At 46.1% G+C, this 19,995-nt stretch overlaps 1 protein-coding gene across 1 annotated transcript in view; it reads left to right on the top strand.

Annotated features, from left to right (window-relative positions):
* The window catches only part of LOC306941755 (uncharacterized protein), a gene marked incomplete at both ends in the record, with an annotated part of 21,559 nt that extends 4,885 nt beyond the window's left edge, over positions 1-16,674 (top strand). The window contains 5 exons of the mRNA XM_079527399.1: positions 3,271-3,753; positions 7,060-7,403; positions 9,254-9,332; positions 9,956-9,997; positions 16,409-16,674. Of these exons, the coding sequence (XP_079383525.1) occupies positions 3,271-3,753; positions 7,060-7,403; positions 9,254-9,332; positions 9,956-9,997; positions 16,409-16,674 (1,214 nt within the window). The remainder of the gene's footprint in view (positions 1-3,270; positions 3,754-7,059; positions 7,404-9,253; positions 9,333-9,955; positions 9,998-16,408) is intronic.
* Between the last annotated feature and the right edge of the window lie 3,321 nt (positions 16,675-19,995).

Below are 19,995 nucleotides of genomic sequence, written 5' to 3'. Positions count from 1 at the left end.
TTGTTAATTCCTCCTACAGTAATAGTGCACATGGATTCAAATGATCATCTCTTTTTAAAATCATATGTTAACATGTCATTATATCGTTGCTGTCGGGAGGAAACCTCATAACTCCATTTTTGAGGTTTTTGATTTTTTTCTCTCTCCATAAATCAGTGCTATTGAGCACCCTTTACGTCTGTGTGTTGTTCTACTGAACACCCTTTACGTCTGTGTGTTCTATTGAACACCCTTTACGTCTGTGTGTTGTTCTATTGAACACCCTTTACGTCTGTGTGTTGTTCTACTGAACACCCTTTATGTCTGTGTGTTGTTCTATTGAACACCCTTTACGTCTGTGTGTTGTTCTACTGAACACCCTTTACGTCTGTGTGTTGTTCTATTGAACACCCTTTACGTCTGTGTGTTGTTCTACTGAACACCCTTTATGTCTGTGTGTTGTTCTATTGAACACCCTTTATGTCTGTGTGTTGTTCTACTGAACACCCTTTATGTCTGTGTGTTGTTCTATTGAACACCCTTTACGTCTGTGTGTTGTTCTACTGAACACCCTTTACGTCTGTGTGTTGTTCTACTGAACACCCTTTACGTCTGTGTGTTGTTCTATTGAACACCCTTTACGTCTGTGTGTTGTTCTATTGAACACCCTTTACGTCTGTGTGTTGTTCTACTGAACACCCTTTACGTCTGTGTGTTGTTCTATTGAACACCCTTTACGTCTGTGTGTTGTTCTATTGAACACCCTTTACGTCTGTGTGTTGTTCTATTGAACACCCTTTATGTCTGTGTGTTGTTCTATTGAACACCCTTTACGTCTGTGTGTTGTTCTATTGAACACCCTTTACGTCTGTGTGTTGTTCTATTGAACACCCTTTACGTCTGTGTGTTGTTCTATTGAACACCCTTTACGTCTGTGTGTTGTTCTATTGAACACCCTTTATGTCTGTGTGTTGTTCTACTGAACACCCTTTACGTCTGTGTGTTGTTCTACTGAACACCCTTTACGTCTGTGTGTTCTATTGAACACCCTTTACGTCTGTGTGTTGTTCTATTGAACACCCTTTACGTCTGTGTGTTGTTCTACTGAACACCCTTTACGTCTGTGTGTTGTTCTACTGAACACCCTTTATGTCTGTGTGTTGTTCTATTGAACACCCTTTACGTCTGTGTGTTGTTCTACTGAACACCCTTTATGTCTGTGTGTTGTTCTATTGAACACCCTTTACGTCTGTGTGTTGTTCTACTGAACACCCTTTACGTCTGTGTGTTGTTCTATTGAACACCCTTTACGTCTGTGTGTTGTTCTACTGAACACCCTTTATGTCTGTGTGTTGTTCTATTGAACACCCTTTATGTCTGTGTGTTGTTCTACTGAACACCCTTTATGTCTGTGTGTTGTTCTATTGAACACCCTTTACGTCTGTGTGTTGTTCTACTGAACACCCTTTACGTCTGTGTGTTGTTCTACTGAACACCCTTTACGTCTGTGTGTTGTTCTATTGAACACCCTTTACGTCTGTGTGTTGTTCTATTGAACACCCTTTACGTCTGTGTGTTGTTCTACTGAACACCCTTTACGTCTGTGTGTTGTTCTATTGAACACCCTTTACGTCTGTGTGTTGTTCTATTGAACACCCTTTACGTCTGTGTGTTGTTCTATTGAACATCCTTTATGTCTGTGTGTTGTTCTATTGAACACCCTTTACGTCTGTGTGTTGTTCTATTGAACACCCTTTACGTCTGTGTGTTGTTCTATTGAACACCCTTTACGTCTGTGTGTTGTTCTATTGAACACCCTTTACGTCTGTGTGTTGTTCTATTGAACACCCTTTATGTCTGTGTGTTGTTCTACTGAACACCCTTTACGTCTGTGTGTTGTTCTATTGAACACCCTTCATGTCTGTGTGTTGTTCTACTGAACACCCTTTACGTCTGTGTGTTGTTCTATTGAACACCCTTTACGTCTGTGTGTTCTACTGAACACCCTTTACGTCTGTGTGTTGTTCTACTGAACACCCTTTATGTCTGTGTGTTGTTCTATTGAACACCCTTTACGTCTGTGTGTTGTTCTACTGAACACCCTTTATGTCTGTGTGTTGTTCTATTGAACACCCTTTACGTCTGTGTGTTGTTCTACTGAACACCCTTTACGTCTATGTGTTGTTCTACTGAACACCCTTTACGTCTGTGTGTTGTTCTATTGAACACCCTTTACGTCTGTGTGTTGTTCTATTGAACACCCTTTACGTCTGTGTGTTGTTCTATTGAACACCCTTTACGTCTGTGTGTTGTTCTACTGAACACCCTTTACGTCTGTGTGTTGTTCTACTGAACACCCTTTACGTCTGTGTGTTGTTTCGAAATTATTGAACCAATGGAAAGTAGTAAAAAACGCATTGGACAAAACCTCTTAACTCCATTGGACCCTCAAACTGTCTGCTAAAGCAGCTAACTCCACCACCTCTCCCCCTCTCAAACTGTCTGCTAAAACAGCTAACTCCACCTCCTCTCCCCCTCTCAAACTGTCTGCTATAAAGCAGCTAACTCCACCACCTCTCTCCCTCTCAAACTGTCTGCTATAAAGCAGCTAACTCCACCACCTCTCTCCCTCTCAAACTGTCTGCTAAAGCAGCTAACTCCACCACCTCTTTTTTCATTTCCTTTAAAATGTATATTTTTCATTTCCTGAAAAATGAACATTTTGGAGTTAGGTAGTTTTCTTACTGACAACAACGATATTATCTTAACCCATTTTGACCTGGGAACGATTCTACAAATGTCTTCTAAATCCTGACAGTTTTCTGAAAAACCCTATGTTTCTATGTCAGTCGTTCTAAAACATTTTCATGTCAAGGACCCCCCAAAAATATATGTATTTGGCTGCCGACCCCTGTCTGAAAATATGTTGTTCCAGGGACCCCCCTCCAGAAGCAAAGATTTGAGTTAAAAACGTTCTCTCTGAAGGAATAAATATTCAAAGATTTGCGCCACATTTTCACGATTTTTCAAAAATAGCAGACCTACAAGCTCGTAGCGCGGCACTCGGTGCCGCTCTACGAGCTTGTAGATCTGCTATTTTTCAAAAGCTAAAGCATAACATGATGCTTAAAACACCAAAAGGGGTTCCCGTCCAAAATGGGTTAATATTAATGGTTATAATAATGCTTAGTTATAGTTTATATTATCTTAGTATTAATGGTTATAATAAAGCTTAGTTGTAGTTTTATGTTCTTGTATTTTCATCATGGTAAATGTTTCGTTGTGTTCCAGTGAGTGTTGCAACGCCATCTGAGACAGGAAGTTTACACAGCTGGTCACCTGACAAGATTTCGTCCTCGCGTCGTGGATCAATAGCGCCCTCTACAGGATACGGCAGCTGGTTCACTGGCGAGGCTTCGTCCTCGCGTCGTGGATCAATAGCGCCCTCTACAGGATACGACAGCTGGTTCACTGGCGAGGCTTCGTCCTCGCGTTGTGGATCAATAGCGCCCTCTACAGGATACGACAGCATAAGCCAGGCCTCCAGTGGTGACAGAGTTTCATTAATGAAGAAGATGTTTCAGAGACGGAAAGGAAAGCAAAGATTGACAGAAGAAGACTGGAGAACACGAGACGATCAATGGAGGAGGAGAGAGCAGGAGATGATTGACAGGATGGTGGCGTCTGTGGTGATGGAGCCAGAAGATCCAAGAAGAACCAGCATGGACCTCAGTCCTCCAAGCAGAACCAGCATGGACCTCAGTCCTCCAAGCAGTGAGTATCAATATCATTTGATCTACTAACCATGTCCCACTACTAATCGAGGACCAGACGCCCGAGAGGCATCCTAACCAGATGCCCCGAACCACCTAAGCTGGTTCCTTTCCAGGCGAAGGAGCAGCGGCTCTACTCCGAGTCTCCCTCGCGTGACTGAACTTCTCACCCTATCTCTAAGGGAGATGTGTGATGAATTGAACATGGTGGACTCTGTAGTAAACCAGTGTAAATGCTTTATCAGTGTGTCGTCCACAGTTAACAGTCTCTGTATTGAGTTGTGCTTTCATGTGGAATGTACCCGTTCTGCAAACTGATAAAAACAGTCAATCAATGTCCATTCCAGTAGCGAAGGTATTTTCACTGAGGTGCCTTATTCCAGTTAAATGACCAACAGGAAGTTAGCTGAGTGAGCTAACAGAAGTTAGCTCACGCATAAGCAATCCTATCGTGGGAAGATCGCGGATTCGTGGATTTATTTTTAACCGCGTTCAGAATCGGACGTAAATAAAGCTTGTTTTGAATCTGGGATTAGGATCAGAGATAAAAGGTTTCAGATTTCGGCTAAGCTGATGTGTTAAGACCTGAGACAGATTCTACTAATGCTTCGTCTGCCAAGGACCCCCAGCATGATATATATTTGGCAGTGGACCCCCAGCATGATATATATTTGGCAGTGGACCCCCAGCATTATATTTGGCAGTGGACCCCCAGCATTATATTTGGCAGTGGACCCCCAGCATGATATATATTTGGCAGTGGACCCCCAGCATGATATATATTTGGCAGTGGACCTCCAGCATGATATATATTTGGCAGTGCACCCCCAGCATGATATATATTTGGCAGTGCACCCCCAGCATGATATATATTTGGCAGTGGACCCCCAGCATTATATATATTTGGCAGTGGACCCCCAGCATGATATATATTTGGCAGTGGACCCCCAGCATTATATTTGGCAGTGGACCCCCAGCATGATATATATTTGGCAGTGGACCCCCAGCATTAAATATATATTTGGCAGTGGACCCCCAGCATTATATTTCGCAGTGGACCCCAGCATGATATATATTTGGCAGTGGACCCCCAGCATTATATTTGGCAGTGGACCCCCAGCATGATATATATTTGGCAGTGGACCCCCCATCAGACCTTCTTTTTGTGCCAGCTAGGAACCCCCGCAAGAGATGATTAGTACAAAATAAATAAAACAAAATCATTATTATTCAAAAACGTTCAGAAATAGCAGATGTACAGCTGTTGTTGTCCAGCAGGGGGAGTGGTTCTGTTGTTGTCCAGCAGGGGGAGTGGTTCTGTTGTTGTCCACCAGGGGGAGTGGTTCTGTTTTTGTCCAGCAGGGGGAGTGGTTCTGTTGTTGTCCAGCAGGGGGAGTGGTTCTGTTGTTGTCCAGCAGGGGGAGTGGCTACAGGGGGAGTGGTTCTAGCAGCAGGGGGAGTTGTTCTGTTGTTATCCAGCAGGGGGGGTGGTTCTGTTGTTGTTCAGCAGGGGGAGTGGTTCTGTTGTTGTCCACCAGGGGGAGTGGTTCTGTTGTTGTCCAGCAGGGGGAGTGGTTACAGGGCGAGTGGTTCTAGCAGCAGGGGGAGTGGTTCTGTTGTCCAGCAGGGGGAGTGGCTACAGGGGGAGTGGTTCTTCCAGCAGGGGGAGTGGTTTTGTTGTCCACCAGGGGGAGTGGTTATGTTGTTGTCCACCAGGGGGAGTGGTTCTGTTGTTGTCCAACAGGGGGAGTGGTTCTGTTGTCCAGCAGGGGGAGTGGTTCTGTTGTCCAGCAGGGGGAGTGGTTCTGTTGTTGTCCAGCAGGGGGAGTGGTTCTGTTGTTGTCCACCAGGGGGAGTGGTTCTGTTGTTGTCCACCAGGGGAAGTGGTTCTGTTGTCCATGCTGGGGGTCCACTGCCAAATATATATTTGGTTCTGTTGTTGTCCAGCAGGGGGAGTGGCTACAGGGGGGGTGGTTCTAGCAGCAGGGGGAGTGTTTCTAGCAGCAGGGGGAGTGGTTCTGTTGTTGTTCAGCAGGGGGAGTGGTTCTGTTGTCCACCAGGGGGAGTGGTTCTGTTGTTGTCCAGCAGGGGGAGTGGTTACAGGGCGAGTGGTTCTAGCAGCAGGGGGAGTGGTTCTGTTGTCCAGCAGGGGGAGTGGCTACAGGGGGAGTGGTTCTTACAGCAGGGGGAGTGGTTCTGTTGTCCACCAGGGGGAGTGGTTCTGTTGTTGTCCACCAGGGGGAGTGGTTCTGTTGTTGTCCAACAGGGGGAGTGGTTCTGTTGTCCAGCAGGGGGAGTGGTTCTGTTGTTGTCCAGCAGGGGGAGTGGTTCTGTTGTTGACCACCAGGGGGAGTGGTTCTGTTGTTGACCACCAGGGGGAGTGGTTCTGTTGTTGTCCACCAGGGGGAGTGGTTCTGTTGTCCACCAGGGGGAGTGGTTCTGTTGTTGTCCAGCAGGGGGAGTGGTTCTGTTGTTGACCACCAGGGGGAGTGGTTCTGTTGTTGACCACCAGGGGGAGTGGTTCTGTTGTTGTCCACCAGGGGGAGTGGTTCTGTTGTCCACCAGGGGGAGTGGTTCTGTTTTTGTCCAGCAGGGGCTACAGGGGGAGTGGTTCTATCATCAGGGGGAGTGTTTCTAGCAGCAGGGGGAGTGGTTCTGTTGTTGTCCACCAGGGGGAGTGGTTCTGTTGTTGTCCAGCAGGGGGAGTGGTTCTGTTGTTGTCCACCAGGGGGAGTGGTTCTGTTGTCCAGCAGGGGGAGTGGTTCTGTTGTCCAGCAGGGGGAGTGGTTCTGTTGTCCAGCAGGGGGAGTGATTCTACCAGCAGGGGGAGTGGTTCTACCTGCAGGAGGAGTGGTCCAGCAGGGGGAGTGGCTACAGGGGGAGTGATCCAGCACGGGGAGTGGTCCAGCAGGGGGAGTGGCTACAGGGGGAGTGGTCCAGCAGGGGGTGTGGCTACAGGGGGAGTGGTCCAGTGGTCCAGCAGGGGGAGTGGTCCAGCAGGGGGAGTGGTCCAGCATGGGGAGTGGTCGGGGAGTGGTTCTACCAGCAGGGGGCGTAGCTACAGGGGGAGTGGTCCAGCAGGGGGCATGGCTACAGGGGGAGTGGTCCAGCAGGGGGAGTGGTCCAGCAGGGGGAGTGGTTCTACCAGCAGGGGGCGTAGCTACAGGGGGAGTGGTCCAGCAGGGGGAGTGGCTACAGGGGGAGTGGTCCAGCAGGGGGAGTGGCTACAGGGGGAGTGGTCCAGCAGGGGGAGTGGCTACAGGGGGAGTGGTCCAGCGTGTAAATGTCTTTCTGTCTTGTGTTCCAGTGATTGGTGGAACGCCATCTGAGGCAGGAAGTCTCCGGTCACCTGACATCAAGGTTTCCGATTGGCTGCTGAAGATGCATCCTGGACCAATAGCGTCCTCTTCAGGAGCTGATGTCACGACTGTAGCTCCTCCTCAGTCAATCGTGTCCTCTTCAGGAGCTGATGTCACTACTGTAGCTCCTCCCCAGCCAATAGTGTCCTCTTCAGGAGCTGACGTCACGGCTGAAGCTCCTCCCCAGCCAATCGCGTCCTCTTTAGGAGCTGATGTCACAACTGAAGCTCCTCCCCAGCCAATAGCATCCTCTTCAGGAGCTGACGTCACTACTGTAGCTCCTCCCCAGCCGGTGAGAGATGAGGATTTACATTACATTACATTACATATAATTATTATTTATATTATATTATTTTATTATTGTAGTGAAGTAAAAGTACAAAAACAACAACATCGGACATGACCCCTCTTCAGTATAGTCTTGTGTAGCCAGACGACTACTATAGGGGGAGGGCGCAGTGACGCGTTCGGTAGAATTTTGGCTTATTTGGGCACCATCTTCCTGCCTACATGTAGGCTAGTAGGATGCAGCAGGCTACTTGGCGGCGGTCACCTCGCCACCGGAGCGGTGGTCGCCTCTCAACCGGAGCGGTGGTCACCTCACCACCGGAGCGGTGGTCGCCTCACCACCGGAGCGGTGGTCGCCTCACCACCGGAGCGGTGGTCGCCTCTCCACCGGATCGGTGGTCGCCTCACCACCGGAGCGGTGGTCGCCTCACCACCGGAGCGGTGGTCGCCTCACCACCGGAGCGGTGGTCGCCTCACCACCGGAGCGGTGGTCGCCTTTCCACCGGAGCGGTGGTCACCTCTCCACCGGAGCGGTGGTCACCTCTCCACCGGAGCGGTGGTCACCTCTCCACCGGAGCGGTGGTCACCTCTCCACCGGAGCGGTGGTCACCTCTCCACCGACAAGAATACTTACGACCAGCCCATCTGAAACTTAACTAATAACAGCAACAAAAAGGGAACACAACTGTTCAGTTTGGGTGTTTGGGAGACAATGAGCTGCTGGCCACAGGTCCACTTATATAGCCTGCAACTAATCAAGAACAGCTGACTAAGGGTGTGGCAGCCAGAACTCTCAGGTGATTGACAGGTGAGGCACTTTAGACCAGCAGAGGTCAGCAAAGCCACAGGCACTACAACAGAACAAAGTAAAGACAAAATTTCACAAAACGGCAATTTTCATTGGCTCATAAAACCTTCATTTTTTCACGTACTATACTTTCCCATGTCCGTATAGGTCCAAAGTTCACGTGTATTTCGATCAAAGATCCTGGGAGGAGATGCATTTTAATTGATTTTCATATAATTCAAAATGGCGGGTGATCTAGAGGTCAGAGGTCAAAAGTAACAGCATGGAACTTGTTCAGCATGAGGTGACGCATATGTGTGTCGAGGTTTCATTGCCGACGGTCAAGCGGTTCATGAGCTATGCTCCCGATCTTCCGATCTTCCGCCGTAGTCTGAAAACCCACCTTTTCAGACTCCATCATGGCCCATAGCACTTACCCTACCCCCCTTAGACAGCACTTCTTAGACTTATATAGCATTTGAAACAGACTTATAGCATGTCATGTAGACAGCACAATAAGTGCATTGTATGTAGTCATAGCACTTCATAGTATATATGTACAGCATAGTATAGCATATATGTATAGTATCATTATATAGATATGTTCTAGTTATAGTTTATATGTATAGTGTCATTATATAGATATGTTCTAGTCACGTTCTTAGCTTACGCATGTTTCGCGATAAATGCATTTTTACATATGTGATGTATTCCCATGCTTTTTGTTCTTGCTTAATGTAAGTCGCTCTGGATTAAGAGCGTCTGCTAAATGCCTAAATTGTAAATTGTAAATTGTATGCGTGGTCAAAGTTTGCATTTTCAATATAGCGCCACCCTTTGGCCAATGGTTGTGGGCTTTGCATCCTCATCGTTTGGCATGGCCCTTTATCTACCATATCTCCACATTTTGTGTAATTTTGCCTAAAGTTTAAGCCCTTTTAAGGAAGGAAGGCACTGGAGGACAGTTTAAGCCTTAAACTGTCAAACATGCTACAGTGAAACACATACAGAGTGAAGTGTCCAGTGAAACATCAGTAATGTGTTCATGTATTTCTGCCTCCATACAGAGTGAAGTGTCCAGTGCAACAGTAGCAAAGCCGAGCCCCTCTGCTGGATTCACTAATGAAGTTGCAGTGCAGGTTGCTGGTTAGTCTCCTTTTTATAATGTCATTCAAACTATTATTACAGCATTTGTGTTAGCATACTCAATGTACTGAATTAATTAATTAATAATTAATTAATTAATTAACTGGGAACATACCGTAACGTGTCAACTGAAGACATTGAATTTAGTCATATTTTCAGATTGTTCCCTAATGCAATGAAGTGAATCAGTTTATTGAACATTGTGTCTAGTGTGTAGTGTGTAGTGTCTAGTGTCTAGTGTCTAGTGTCTAGTGTCTAGTCTGGTGTGTGGTGTCTGGTGTCTGGTGTCTGGTGTGTGGTGTCTGGTGTCTGGTGTCTGGTGTGTGGTGTCTGGTGTCTGGTGTCTGGTGTCTGGTGTCTGGTGTGTGGTGTCTGGTGTCTGGTGTCTGGTGTGTGGTGTCTGGTGTCTGGTGTCTGGTGTGTGGTGTCTGGTGTCTGGTGTCTGGTGTCTGGTGTGTGGTGTCTGGTGTCTGGTGTCTGGTGTCTGGTGTGTGGTGTCTGGTGTGTGTAGTGTGTAGTGTGTGGTGCAGCTCGTGGCTTTAGAAGCTGCTTGTTTTCTTCACATGGTGAACATGGAAGTCATTTCTGTATCTTATCAACTGATTGTACTTTTTCTCTCTCAGGTGCATCAGCTGTGAAAGAACCTCCGGTTAGCCAGACAACAGGTAGGACCTTCTGACCTTTATGTTTGACTCTGAAATAAACTAAATGTAAAGTCTTAAAAAGACAAAAACGTGGCCACACACACACTCATAGCCAAAGTGCTATAATATAGGATCATATAGGATCATATAGGATAATATAGGATCATATAGGATCATATAGGATCATATCGGCATCGGTTAGCATCCTCCTGCACAGCGTTTAGCATCGTTTAGCATCCTCCTGCACAGCGTTTAGCATCGTTTAGCATCCTCCTGCACAGCGTTTAGCATCCTCCTGCACAGCGTTTAGCATCGGTTAGCATCCTCCTGCACAGCGTTTAACATCGTTTAGCATGTGTGGGGTGTGGTGTCTGGTGTTAATTAATTAACTGGGAACATACCGTAACGTGTCAACTGAAGACATTGAATGTAGTCATATTTTCAGATTGTTCCCTAATGCAATGAAGTGAATCAGTTTATTGAACATTGTGTCTAGTGTGTAGTGTGTAGTGTCTAGTGTCTAGTGTCTAGTGTCTAGTCTGGTGTGTGGTGTCTGGTGTGTGGTGTCTGGTGTCTGGTGTCTGGTGTGTGGTGTCTGGTGTGTGGTGTCTGGTGTCTGGTGTCTGGTGTGTGGTGTCTGGTGTGTGTAGTGTGTGGTGCAGCTCGTGGCTTTAGAAGCTGCTTGTTTTCTTCACATGGTGAACATGGAAGTAATTTCTGTATCTTATCAACTGATTGTACTTTTTCTCTCTCAGGTGCATCAGCTGTGAAAGAACCTCCGGTTAGCCAGACAACAGGTAGGACCTTCTGACCTTTATGTTTGACTCTGAAATAAACTAAATGTAAAGTCTTAAAAAGACAAAAACGTGGCCACACACACACTCATAGCCAAAGTGCTATAATATAGGATCATATAGGATCATATAGGATAGCATATAGGATAATATAGGATCATATAGGATAGTATAGGATCATATAGGATCATATAGGATCATATAGGATCCTATAGGATAGGACGCAGAGAATAAAAGACCAATGTTTCTTCAGGGTATGATAGTTGGTACAAAGACTGGTGTGCGTTTAGCATCCTCCTGCACAGCATTTAGCATCGGTTAGCATCCTCCTGCACAGCATTTAGCATCGGTTAGCATCCTCCTGCACAGCATTTAGCATCCTCCTGCACAGCATTTAACATCGGTTAGCATCCTCCTGCACAGCATTTAGCATCGTTTAGCATCGTTTAGCATCCTCCTGCACAGTGTTTAGCATCGGTTAGCATCGTTTAGCATCGTTTAGCATCCTCTTGCAGTGTTTAGCATCGTTTAGCATCCTCTTGCACAGTGTTTAGCATCGTTTAGCATCCTCCTGCACAGCGTTTAGCATCGGTTAGCATCCTCCTGCACAGCGTTTAGCATCGGTTAGCATCCTCCTGCACAGCGTTTAGCATCGTTTAGCATCCTCCTGCACAGCGTTTAGCATCGTTTAGCATCCTCCTGCACAGCGTTTAGCATCGTTTAGCATCCTCCTGCACAGCGTTTAGCATCGGTTAGCATCCTCCTGCACAGCGTTTAGCATCGTTTAGCATCCTCCTGCACAGCGTTTAGCATCGTTTAGCATCCTCCTGCACAGCGTTTAGCATCGTTTAGCATCCTCTTGCACAGCGTTTAGCATCGGTTAGCATCCTCCTGCACAGTGTTTAACATCGTTTAGCATGTGTGGGGTGTGGTGTGTGGTGTCTGGTGTGTGGTGTCTGGTGTGTGCTGTGTGGTGTGTGGTGCAGCTCGTGGCTTTAGAAGCTGCTTGTTTTCTTCACATAGTGAACATGGAAGTAATTTCTGTATCTTATCAACTGATTGTACTTTTTCTCTCTCAGGTGCATCAGCTGTGAAAGAACCTCCGGTTAGCCAGACAACAGGTAGGACCTTCTGACCTTTATGTTTGACTCTGAAATAAACTAAATGTAAAGTCTTAAAAAGACAAAAACTTGGCCACACACACACTCATAGCCAAAGTGCAATAATATAGGATCATATAGGATAATATAGGATCATATAGGATCATATAGGATCATATAGGATCATATAGGATAGCATATAGGATCATATAGGATCATATAGGATAATATAGGATAGGACGCAGAGAATAAAAGACCAATGTTTCTTCAGGGTATGATAGTTGCTACAAAGACTGGTTTGCGTTTAGCATCCTCCTGGACAGCATTTAGCATCGGTTAGCATCCTCCTGCACAGCATTTAGCATCAGTTAGCATCCTCCTGCACAGCATTTAGCATCGGTTAGCATCGTTTAGCATCCCCCTGCACAGTGTTTAGCATCGGTTAGCATCGTTTAGCATCGTTTAGCATCCTCCTGCACAGCATTTAGCATCGGTTAGCATCGTTTAGCATCCTCCTGCACAGTGTTTAGCATCGGTTAGCATTTATAGCATCGTTTAGCATTCTCCTGCACAGCGTTTAGCATCGGTTAGCATCCTCCTGCACAGCGTTTAGCATCGGTTAGCATCCTCCTGCACAGGGTTTAGCATCGTTTAGCATCCTCCTGCACAGCGTTTAGCATCGGTTAGCATCGTTTAGCATCGTTTAGCATCGTCCTGCACAACGTTTAGCATCGGTTAGCATCCTCCTGCACAGTGTTTAGCATCGGTTAGCATCTATAGCATCGTTTAGCATCCTCCTGCACAGTGTTTAGCATCGTTTAGCATTCTCCTGCACAGCGTTTAGCATCGGTTAGCATCCTCCTGCACAGCGTTTAGCATCGGTTAGCATCCTCCTGCACAGCGTTTAGCATCGGTTATCATCTGGTGTCTGGTGTGTGGTGTCTGGTGTGTGGTGTCTGGTGTCTGGTGTGTGTAGTGTGTAGTGTGTGGTGCAGCTCGTGGCTTTAGAAGCTGCTTGTTTTCTTCACATGGTGAACATGGAAGTCATTTCTGTATCTTATCAACTGATTGTACTTTTTCTCTCTCAGGTGCATCAGCTGTGAAAGAACCTCCGGTTAGCCAGACAACAGGTAGGACCTTCTGACCTTTATGTTTGACTCTGAAATAAACTAAATGTAAAGTCTTAAAAAGACAAAAACGTGGCCACACACACACTCATAGCCAAAGTGCTATAATATAGGATCATATAGGATCATATAGGATAGCATATAGGATAATATAGGATCATATAGGATCATATAGGATAATATAGGATCATATAGGATCATATAGGATCATATAGGATAGGACGCAGAGAATAAAAGACCAATGTTTCTTCAGGGTATGATAGTTGGTACAAAGACTGGTGTGCGTTTAGCATCCTCCTGCACAGCATTTAGCATCGGTTAGCATCCTCCTGCACAGCATTTAGCATCGGTTAGCATCCTCCTGCACAGTGTTTAGCATCGGTTACCATTGTTTAGCATCCTCCTGCACAGCGTTTAGCATCGGTTAGCATCCTCCTGCACAGCGTTTAGCATCGGTTAGCATCGTTTAGCATCGTCCTGCACAGCGTTTAGCATCGGTTAGCATCGTTTAGCATCGTTTAGCATCCTCCTGCACAGCGTTTAGCATCGTTTAGGATCCTCCTGCACAGCGTTTAGCATCGGTTAGCATCCTCCTGCACAGGGTTTAGCATCCTCCTGCACATCGGTTAGCATCGTTTAGCATCGTCCTGCACAGCGTTTAGCATCAGTTAGCATCCTCCTGCACAGAATTTAGCATCGGTTAGCATCGTTTAGCATCCCCCTGCACAGTGTTTAGCATCGGTTAGGATCGCTTAGCATCGTTTAGCATCCTCCTGCACAGCATTTAGCATCGGTTAGCATCGTTTAGCATCCTCCTGCACAGTGTTTAGCATTGGTTAGCATCTATAGCATCGTTTATCATCCTCCAGCATCCTCCTGCACAGCGTTTAGCATCGGTTAGCATCCTCCTGCACAGCGTTTAGCATCGTTTAGCATCCTCCTGCACAGCGTTTAGCATCGTTTAGCATCCTCCTGCACAGCGTTTAGCATCGTTTAGCATCCTCCTGCACAGGGTTTAGCATCGTTTAGCATCCTCCTGCACAGCGTTTAGCATCGGTTAGCATCGGTTAGCATCGTTTAGCATCCCCCTGCACAGTGTTTAGCATCGGTTAGCATCGTTTAGCATCGTTTAGCATCCTCCTGCACAGCATTTAGCATCGGTTAGCATCGTTTAGCATCCTCCTGCACAGTGTTTAGCATCGGTTAGCATCTATAGCATCGTTTAGCATTCTCCTGCACAGCGTTTAGCATCGGTTAGCATCCTCCTGCACAGCGTTTAGCATCGGTTAGCATCCTCCTGCACAGGGTTTAGCATCGTTTAGCATCCTCCTGCACAGCGTTTAGCATCGGTTAGCATCGTTTAGCATCGTTTAGCATCGTCCTGCACAACGTTTAGCATCGGTTAGCATCCTCCTGCACAGTGTTTAGCATCGGTTAGCATCTATAGCATCGTTTAGCATCCTCCTGCACAGTGTTTAGCATCGTTTAGCATTCTCCTGCACAGCGTTTAGCATCGGTTAGCATCCTCCTGCACAGCGTTTAGCATCGGTTAGCATCCTCCTGCACAGCGTTTAGCATCGGTTATCATCTGGTGTCTGGTGTGTGGTGTCTGGTGTGTGGTGTCTGGTGTCTGGTGTGTGTAGTGTGTAGTGTGTGGTGCAGCTCGTGGCTTTAGAAGCTGCTTGTTTTCTTCACATGGTGAACATGGAAGTCATTTCTGTATCTTATCAACTGATTGTACTTTTTCTCTCTCAGGTGCATCAGCTGTGAAAGAACCTCCGGTTAGCCAGACAACAGGTAGGACCTTCTGACCTTTATGTTTGACTCTGAAATAAACTAAATGTAAAGTCTTAAAAAGACAAAAACGTGGCCACACACACACTCATAGCCAAAGTGCTATAATATAGGATCATATAGGATCATATAGGATAGCATATAGGATAATATAGGATCATATAGGATCATATAGGATAATATAGGATCATATAGGATCATATAGGATCATATAGGATAGGACGCAGAGAATAAAAGACCAATGTTTCTTCAGGGTATGATAGTTGGTACAAAGACTGGTGTGCGTTTAGCATCCTCCTGCACAGCATTTAGCATCGGTTAGCATCCTCCTGCACAGCATTTAGCATCGGTTAGCATCCTCCTGCACAGTGTTTAGCATCGGTTACCATTGTTTAGCATCCTCCTGCACAGCGTTTAGCATCGGTTAGCATCCTCCTGCACAGCGTTTAGCATCGGTTAGCATCGTTTAGCATCGTCCTGCACAGCGTTTAGCATCGGTTAGCATCGTTTAGCATCGTTTAGCATCCTCCTGCACAGCGTTTAGCATCGTTTAGGATCCTCCTGCACAGCGTTTAGCATCGGTTAGCATCCTCCTGCACAGGGTTTAGCATCCTCCTGCACATCGGTTAGCATCGTTTAGCATCGTCCTGCACAGCGTTTAGCATCAGTTAGCATCCTCCTGCACAGAATTTAGCATCGGTTAGCATCGTTTAGCATCCCCCTGCACAGTGTTTAGCATCGGTTAGGATCGCTTAGCATCGTTTAGCATCCTCCTGCACAGCATTTAGCATCGGTTAGCATCGTTTAGCATCCTCCTGCACAGTGTTTAGCATTGGTTAGCATCTATAGCATCGTTTATCATCCTCCAGCATCCTCCTGCACAGCGTTTAGCATCGGTTAGCATCCTCCTGCACAGCGTTTAGCATCGTTTAGCATCCTCCTGCACAGCGTTTAGCATCGTTTAGCATCCTCCTGCACAGCGTTTAGCATCGTTTAGCATCCTCCTGCACAGGGTTTAGCATCGTTTAGCATCCTCCTGCACAGCGTTTAGCATCGGTTAGCATCGTTTAGCATCGTTTAGCATCGTCCTGCACAGCGTTTAGCATCGGTTAGCATCCTCCTGCACAGTGTTTAGCATCGGTTAGCATCGTTTAGCATCCTCCTGCACAGCGTTTAGCATCGGTTAGCATCCTCCTGCACAGCGTTTAGCATCGGTTAGCATCGTTTAGCATCGTCCTGCACAGCGTTTAGCATCGGTTAGCATCGTTTAGCATCCTCCTGCACAGCGTTTAGCATCGGTTCGCATCGTTTAGCATGGTTTAGCATCCTCCTGCACAGCGTTTAGCATCGTTTAGCATCGGTTAGCATCAGTTAGCATCGTTTAGCATGGTTTAGCATCCTCCTGCACAGCGTTTAGCATCGGTTAGCATGGTTTAGCATCCTCCTGCACAGCGTTTGACTGAAATAAAACCTAAAACTACAGAACAATCAAATGGACAATGAGATAATTAACGTTTGATGCATTTGTTCTCTCAACCATCGGTGCCTGTATTGTATTTCTGAGGATAGAAGACTAATATCACAGAGTAATAGTGTGACTTATTTGTATGTTGACAGAGATGAAAATGAACTTTGTGAAGGAGAACTGGAGTTCCCTGATCCAGCGCGTCACAGAGGTCCCGAGCATCGTGGATGACCTCTTTGGAAACCGCTTCCTGGGAAATGAGGCATGCAACATCATCAAGGCAGCCAAGACCAGTCAAGACCAAATGAGAATGTTGCTTGACATTATAAACAAAAAAGGAAGAAAAGCAACGTCGGCATTGTACAACGCCCTGCAAAAGAACGAACTGTGTCTCCTTGAAGATCTGGGTAAGAACTAACTACTTCACATCCCTCTTTCAGTTCAGTCTTTCTGAGTGCTGTGTGACGGACATGCTTTTAATTTTCTGTTTGTTTTTCAAATTCCAGAAGAAGACCAGGGCAGATAATCCTTCCAGAAGAAGACCAGGGCAGATAATCCTTCCAGAAGAAGACCAGGGCAGATAATCCTTCCAGAAGAAGACCAGGGCAGATAATCCTCCCAGAAGAAGACCAGGGCAGATAATCCTTCCAGAAGAAGACCAGGGCAGATAATCCTTCCAGAAGAAGACCATGGCAGATAATCCTTCCAGAAGAAGACCAGGGCAGATAATCCTCCCAGAAGAAGACCAGGGCAGATAATCCTCCCAGAAGAAGACCAGGGCAGATAATCCTTCCAGAAGAAGACCAGGGCAGATAATCCTTCCAGAAGAAGACCAGGGCAGATAACCCTTCCAGAAGAAGTCCAGGGCAGATAATCCTTCCAGAAGAAGACCAGGGCAGATAATCCTCCCAGAAGAAGACCAGGCCAGATAAATCCTGCTGCTTCATCTCCCAGAGAGAGGCTGAATACATCACAGACAGAGCCATACTACCTGCTTGACCCCCTGGTTGACCTCCGACCCCCTGGTTGACCCCCCTGATTGACCTCCTACCCCCTGGTTGACCTCCTAGTTGACGTCCGACCTTCTGGTTGACCCCCTGGTTGACCTCCTGGTTGACCTCCTGGTTGACCTCCTGGTTGACCTCCGACCTTCTGGTTGACCTCTTGGTTGACCTTCAACCTTCTGGTTGACCCCCTGGTTGACCTCCGACCTTCTGGTTGACCCCCTGGTTGACCTCCGACCTTCTGTTTGACCCCCTGGTTGACCTCCTGGCTGAACTGAACTGAACTGATAGTGAACTGAACTGAACTGATAGTGAACTGAACTGAACTGAACTGATAGTGAACTGAACTGATAGTGAACTGAACTGAACTGATAGTGAACTGATAGTGAACTGATAGTGAACTGAACTGATAGTGAACTGAACTGATAGTGAACTGATAGTGAACTGAACTGATAGTGAACTGAACTGATAGTGAACTGAACTGATACTGAACTGAACTGATAGTGAACTGAACTGATAGTGAACTGATAGTGAACTGAACTGAACTGATAGTGAACTGAACTGATAGTGAACTGATAGTGAACTGAACTGAACTGATAGTGAACTGAACTGATAGTGAACTGAACTGAACTGAACTGATAGTGAACTGAACTGAACTGATAGTGAACTGAACTGATAGTGAACTGAACTGAACTGAACTGATAGTGAACTGAACTGATAGTGAACTGATAGAATCATACTCATAATATCCCCTAAATAATAACCCTTATATAGTGATCTGCCAACAGTGTACCTCGGGATGCTCTTTGCCACCTTGGCCTAATCAATCATTACAAGTAAACCTTAACACAATGAAAGGTATTGAGTCTACCTTAGAGTATACTGTTAATACCTTACTTAAAGGTATTGACTCTACCTTAGAGTATACTGTTAATACCTTACTTAAAGGTATTGACTCTACCTTAGAGTATACTGTTAATACCTTACGTATTGACTCTGCACAGCAGGAACTATTGTATTGATGCTATGTATATTGTTGTGTATAAGTAGCTGTGTGTATGTATGTTTATATGCTATATACAGCCTATGGCTTCTCCCTAGCCCTTTTTCGGATATCGGACAGGACATGAGCAACGGACACTCAAAAGGAGTAGAGAAAAAAAAAAGAAAAAATGGAAATTATGTGTGCTATGTATGAACTGTATGTCCACCATTCCGAAAATAAAACTGAACTGATAGTGAACTGAACTGATAGTGAACTGAACTGAACTGATAGTGAACTGAACTGATAGTGAACTGAACTGAACTGATAGTGAACTCATTCTGCTGAATGGTTACTGGTGAACTGAACTGATAGTGAACTGAATGGTTACTATTGAACTGAACTGATAGTGAACTGAATGGTTACTGGTGAACGGAACTGATAGTGAACTGAATGGTTACTATTGAACTGAACTGATAGTGAACTGAATGGTTACTGGTGAACTGAACTAGGTCCGTTAAGGTTCTATTCCAGCTCTCGACGATGTGTGGAAGTGTCCCTGAGCAAGGCACGTTCTGACCTGAACCCCTAACCCCTAACCTAACCCCTAACCCCTGACCTGAACCCCAAGGCACGTACTGACCTTAACCCCTAACCCCTAACCCCTGACCTGAACCCCAAGGCACGGACTGACCTGAACCCCTAACTGCTCTGTGGGCAGCGCTCAGCTGACCTGAACCCCTAACTGCTCTGTGGGCAGCGCTCAGCTGACCTGAACCCCTAACTGCTCTGTGGGCAGCGCTCAGCTGGCCTGAACCCCTAACTGCTCTGTGGGCAGCGCTCAGCTGACCTGAACCCCTAACTGCTCTGTGGGCAGCGCTCAGCTGACCTGAACCCCTAACTGCTCTGTGGGCAGCGCTCAGCTGACCTGAACCCCTAACTACTCTGTGGGCAGCGCTCAGCTGACCTGAACCCCTAACTACTCTGTGGGCAGCGCTCAGCTGACGCAGCACTCAGCTGGGTGGAGCTGAAAACTGAAGTTAAAGCTGTCACTCAACAAGCTAATAGCATCATCATCAATGGACACAGAGGGGCTTTTTAAACCCTCCTGTTCTTATAAAGTGACTTTGTACACACCTTTTAACTGGTCAATAGGTAGGTTCCATCTCCTGTTCTTATAAACTGACCTTTTAACTGGTCAATAGGTAGGTTCCATCTCCTGTTCTTATAAAGTGACCTTTTAACTGGTCAATAGGTATAGGTTCCAGCTCCTGTTCTTATAAAGTGACTTTGTACACACCTTTTAACTGGTCAATAGGTAGGTTCCATCTCCTGTTCTTATAAAGTGACTTTGTACTCACCTTTTAACTGGTCAATAGGTAGGTTCCATCTCCTGTTCTTATAAACTGACCTTTTAACTGGTCAATAGGTAGGTTCCATCTCCTGTTCTTATAAAGTGACCTTTTAACTGGTCAATAGGTAGGTTCCATCTCCTGTTCTTATAAAGTGACTTTGTACACACCTTTTAACTGGTCAATAGGTAGGTTCCATCTCCTGTTCTTATAAAGTGACTTTGTACTCACCTTTTAACTGGTCAATAGGTAGGTTCCATCTCCTGTTCTTATAAAGTGACCTTTTAACCGGTCAATGCCACTCTGTGAGGCTCCAAGGGCTTTAATAAAACTCTTATTGTGGCCGGACAAAAGAAAACGATCTGAAAATCTGTTGCTTTAGCATTAGTATTCATTAATAA

Source organism: Electrona antarctica (assembly GCF_951216825.1).
Source record: "Electrona antarctica genome assembly, chromosome: 18".
Classification (NCBI taxonomy): domain Eukaryota; kingdom Metazoa; phylum Chordata; class Actinopteri; order Myctophiformes; family Myctophidae; genus Electrona; species Electrona antarctica.
Note: the sequence above shows the minus strand (reverse complement) of the source record. Positions and strands in the feature narration are given on the sequence as shown.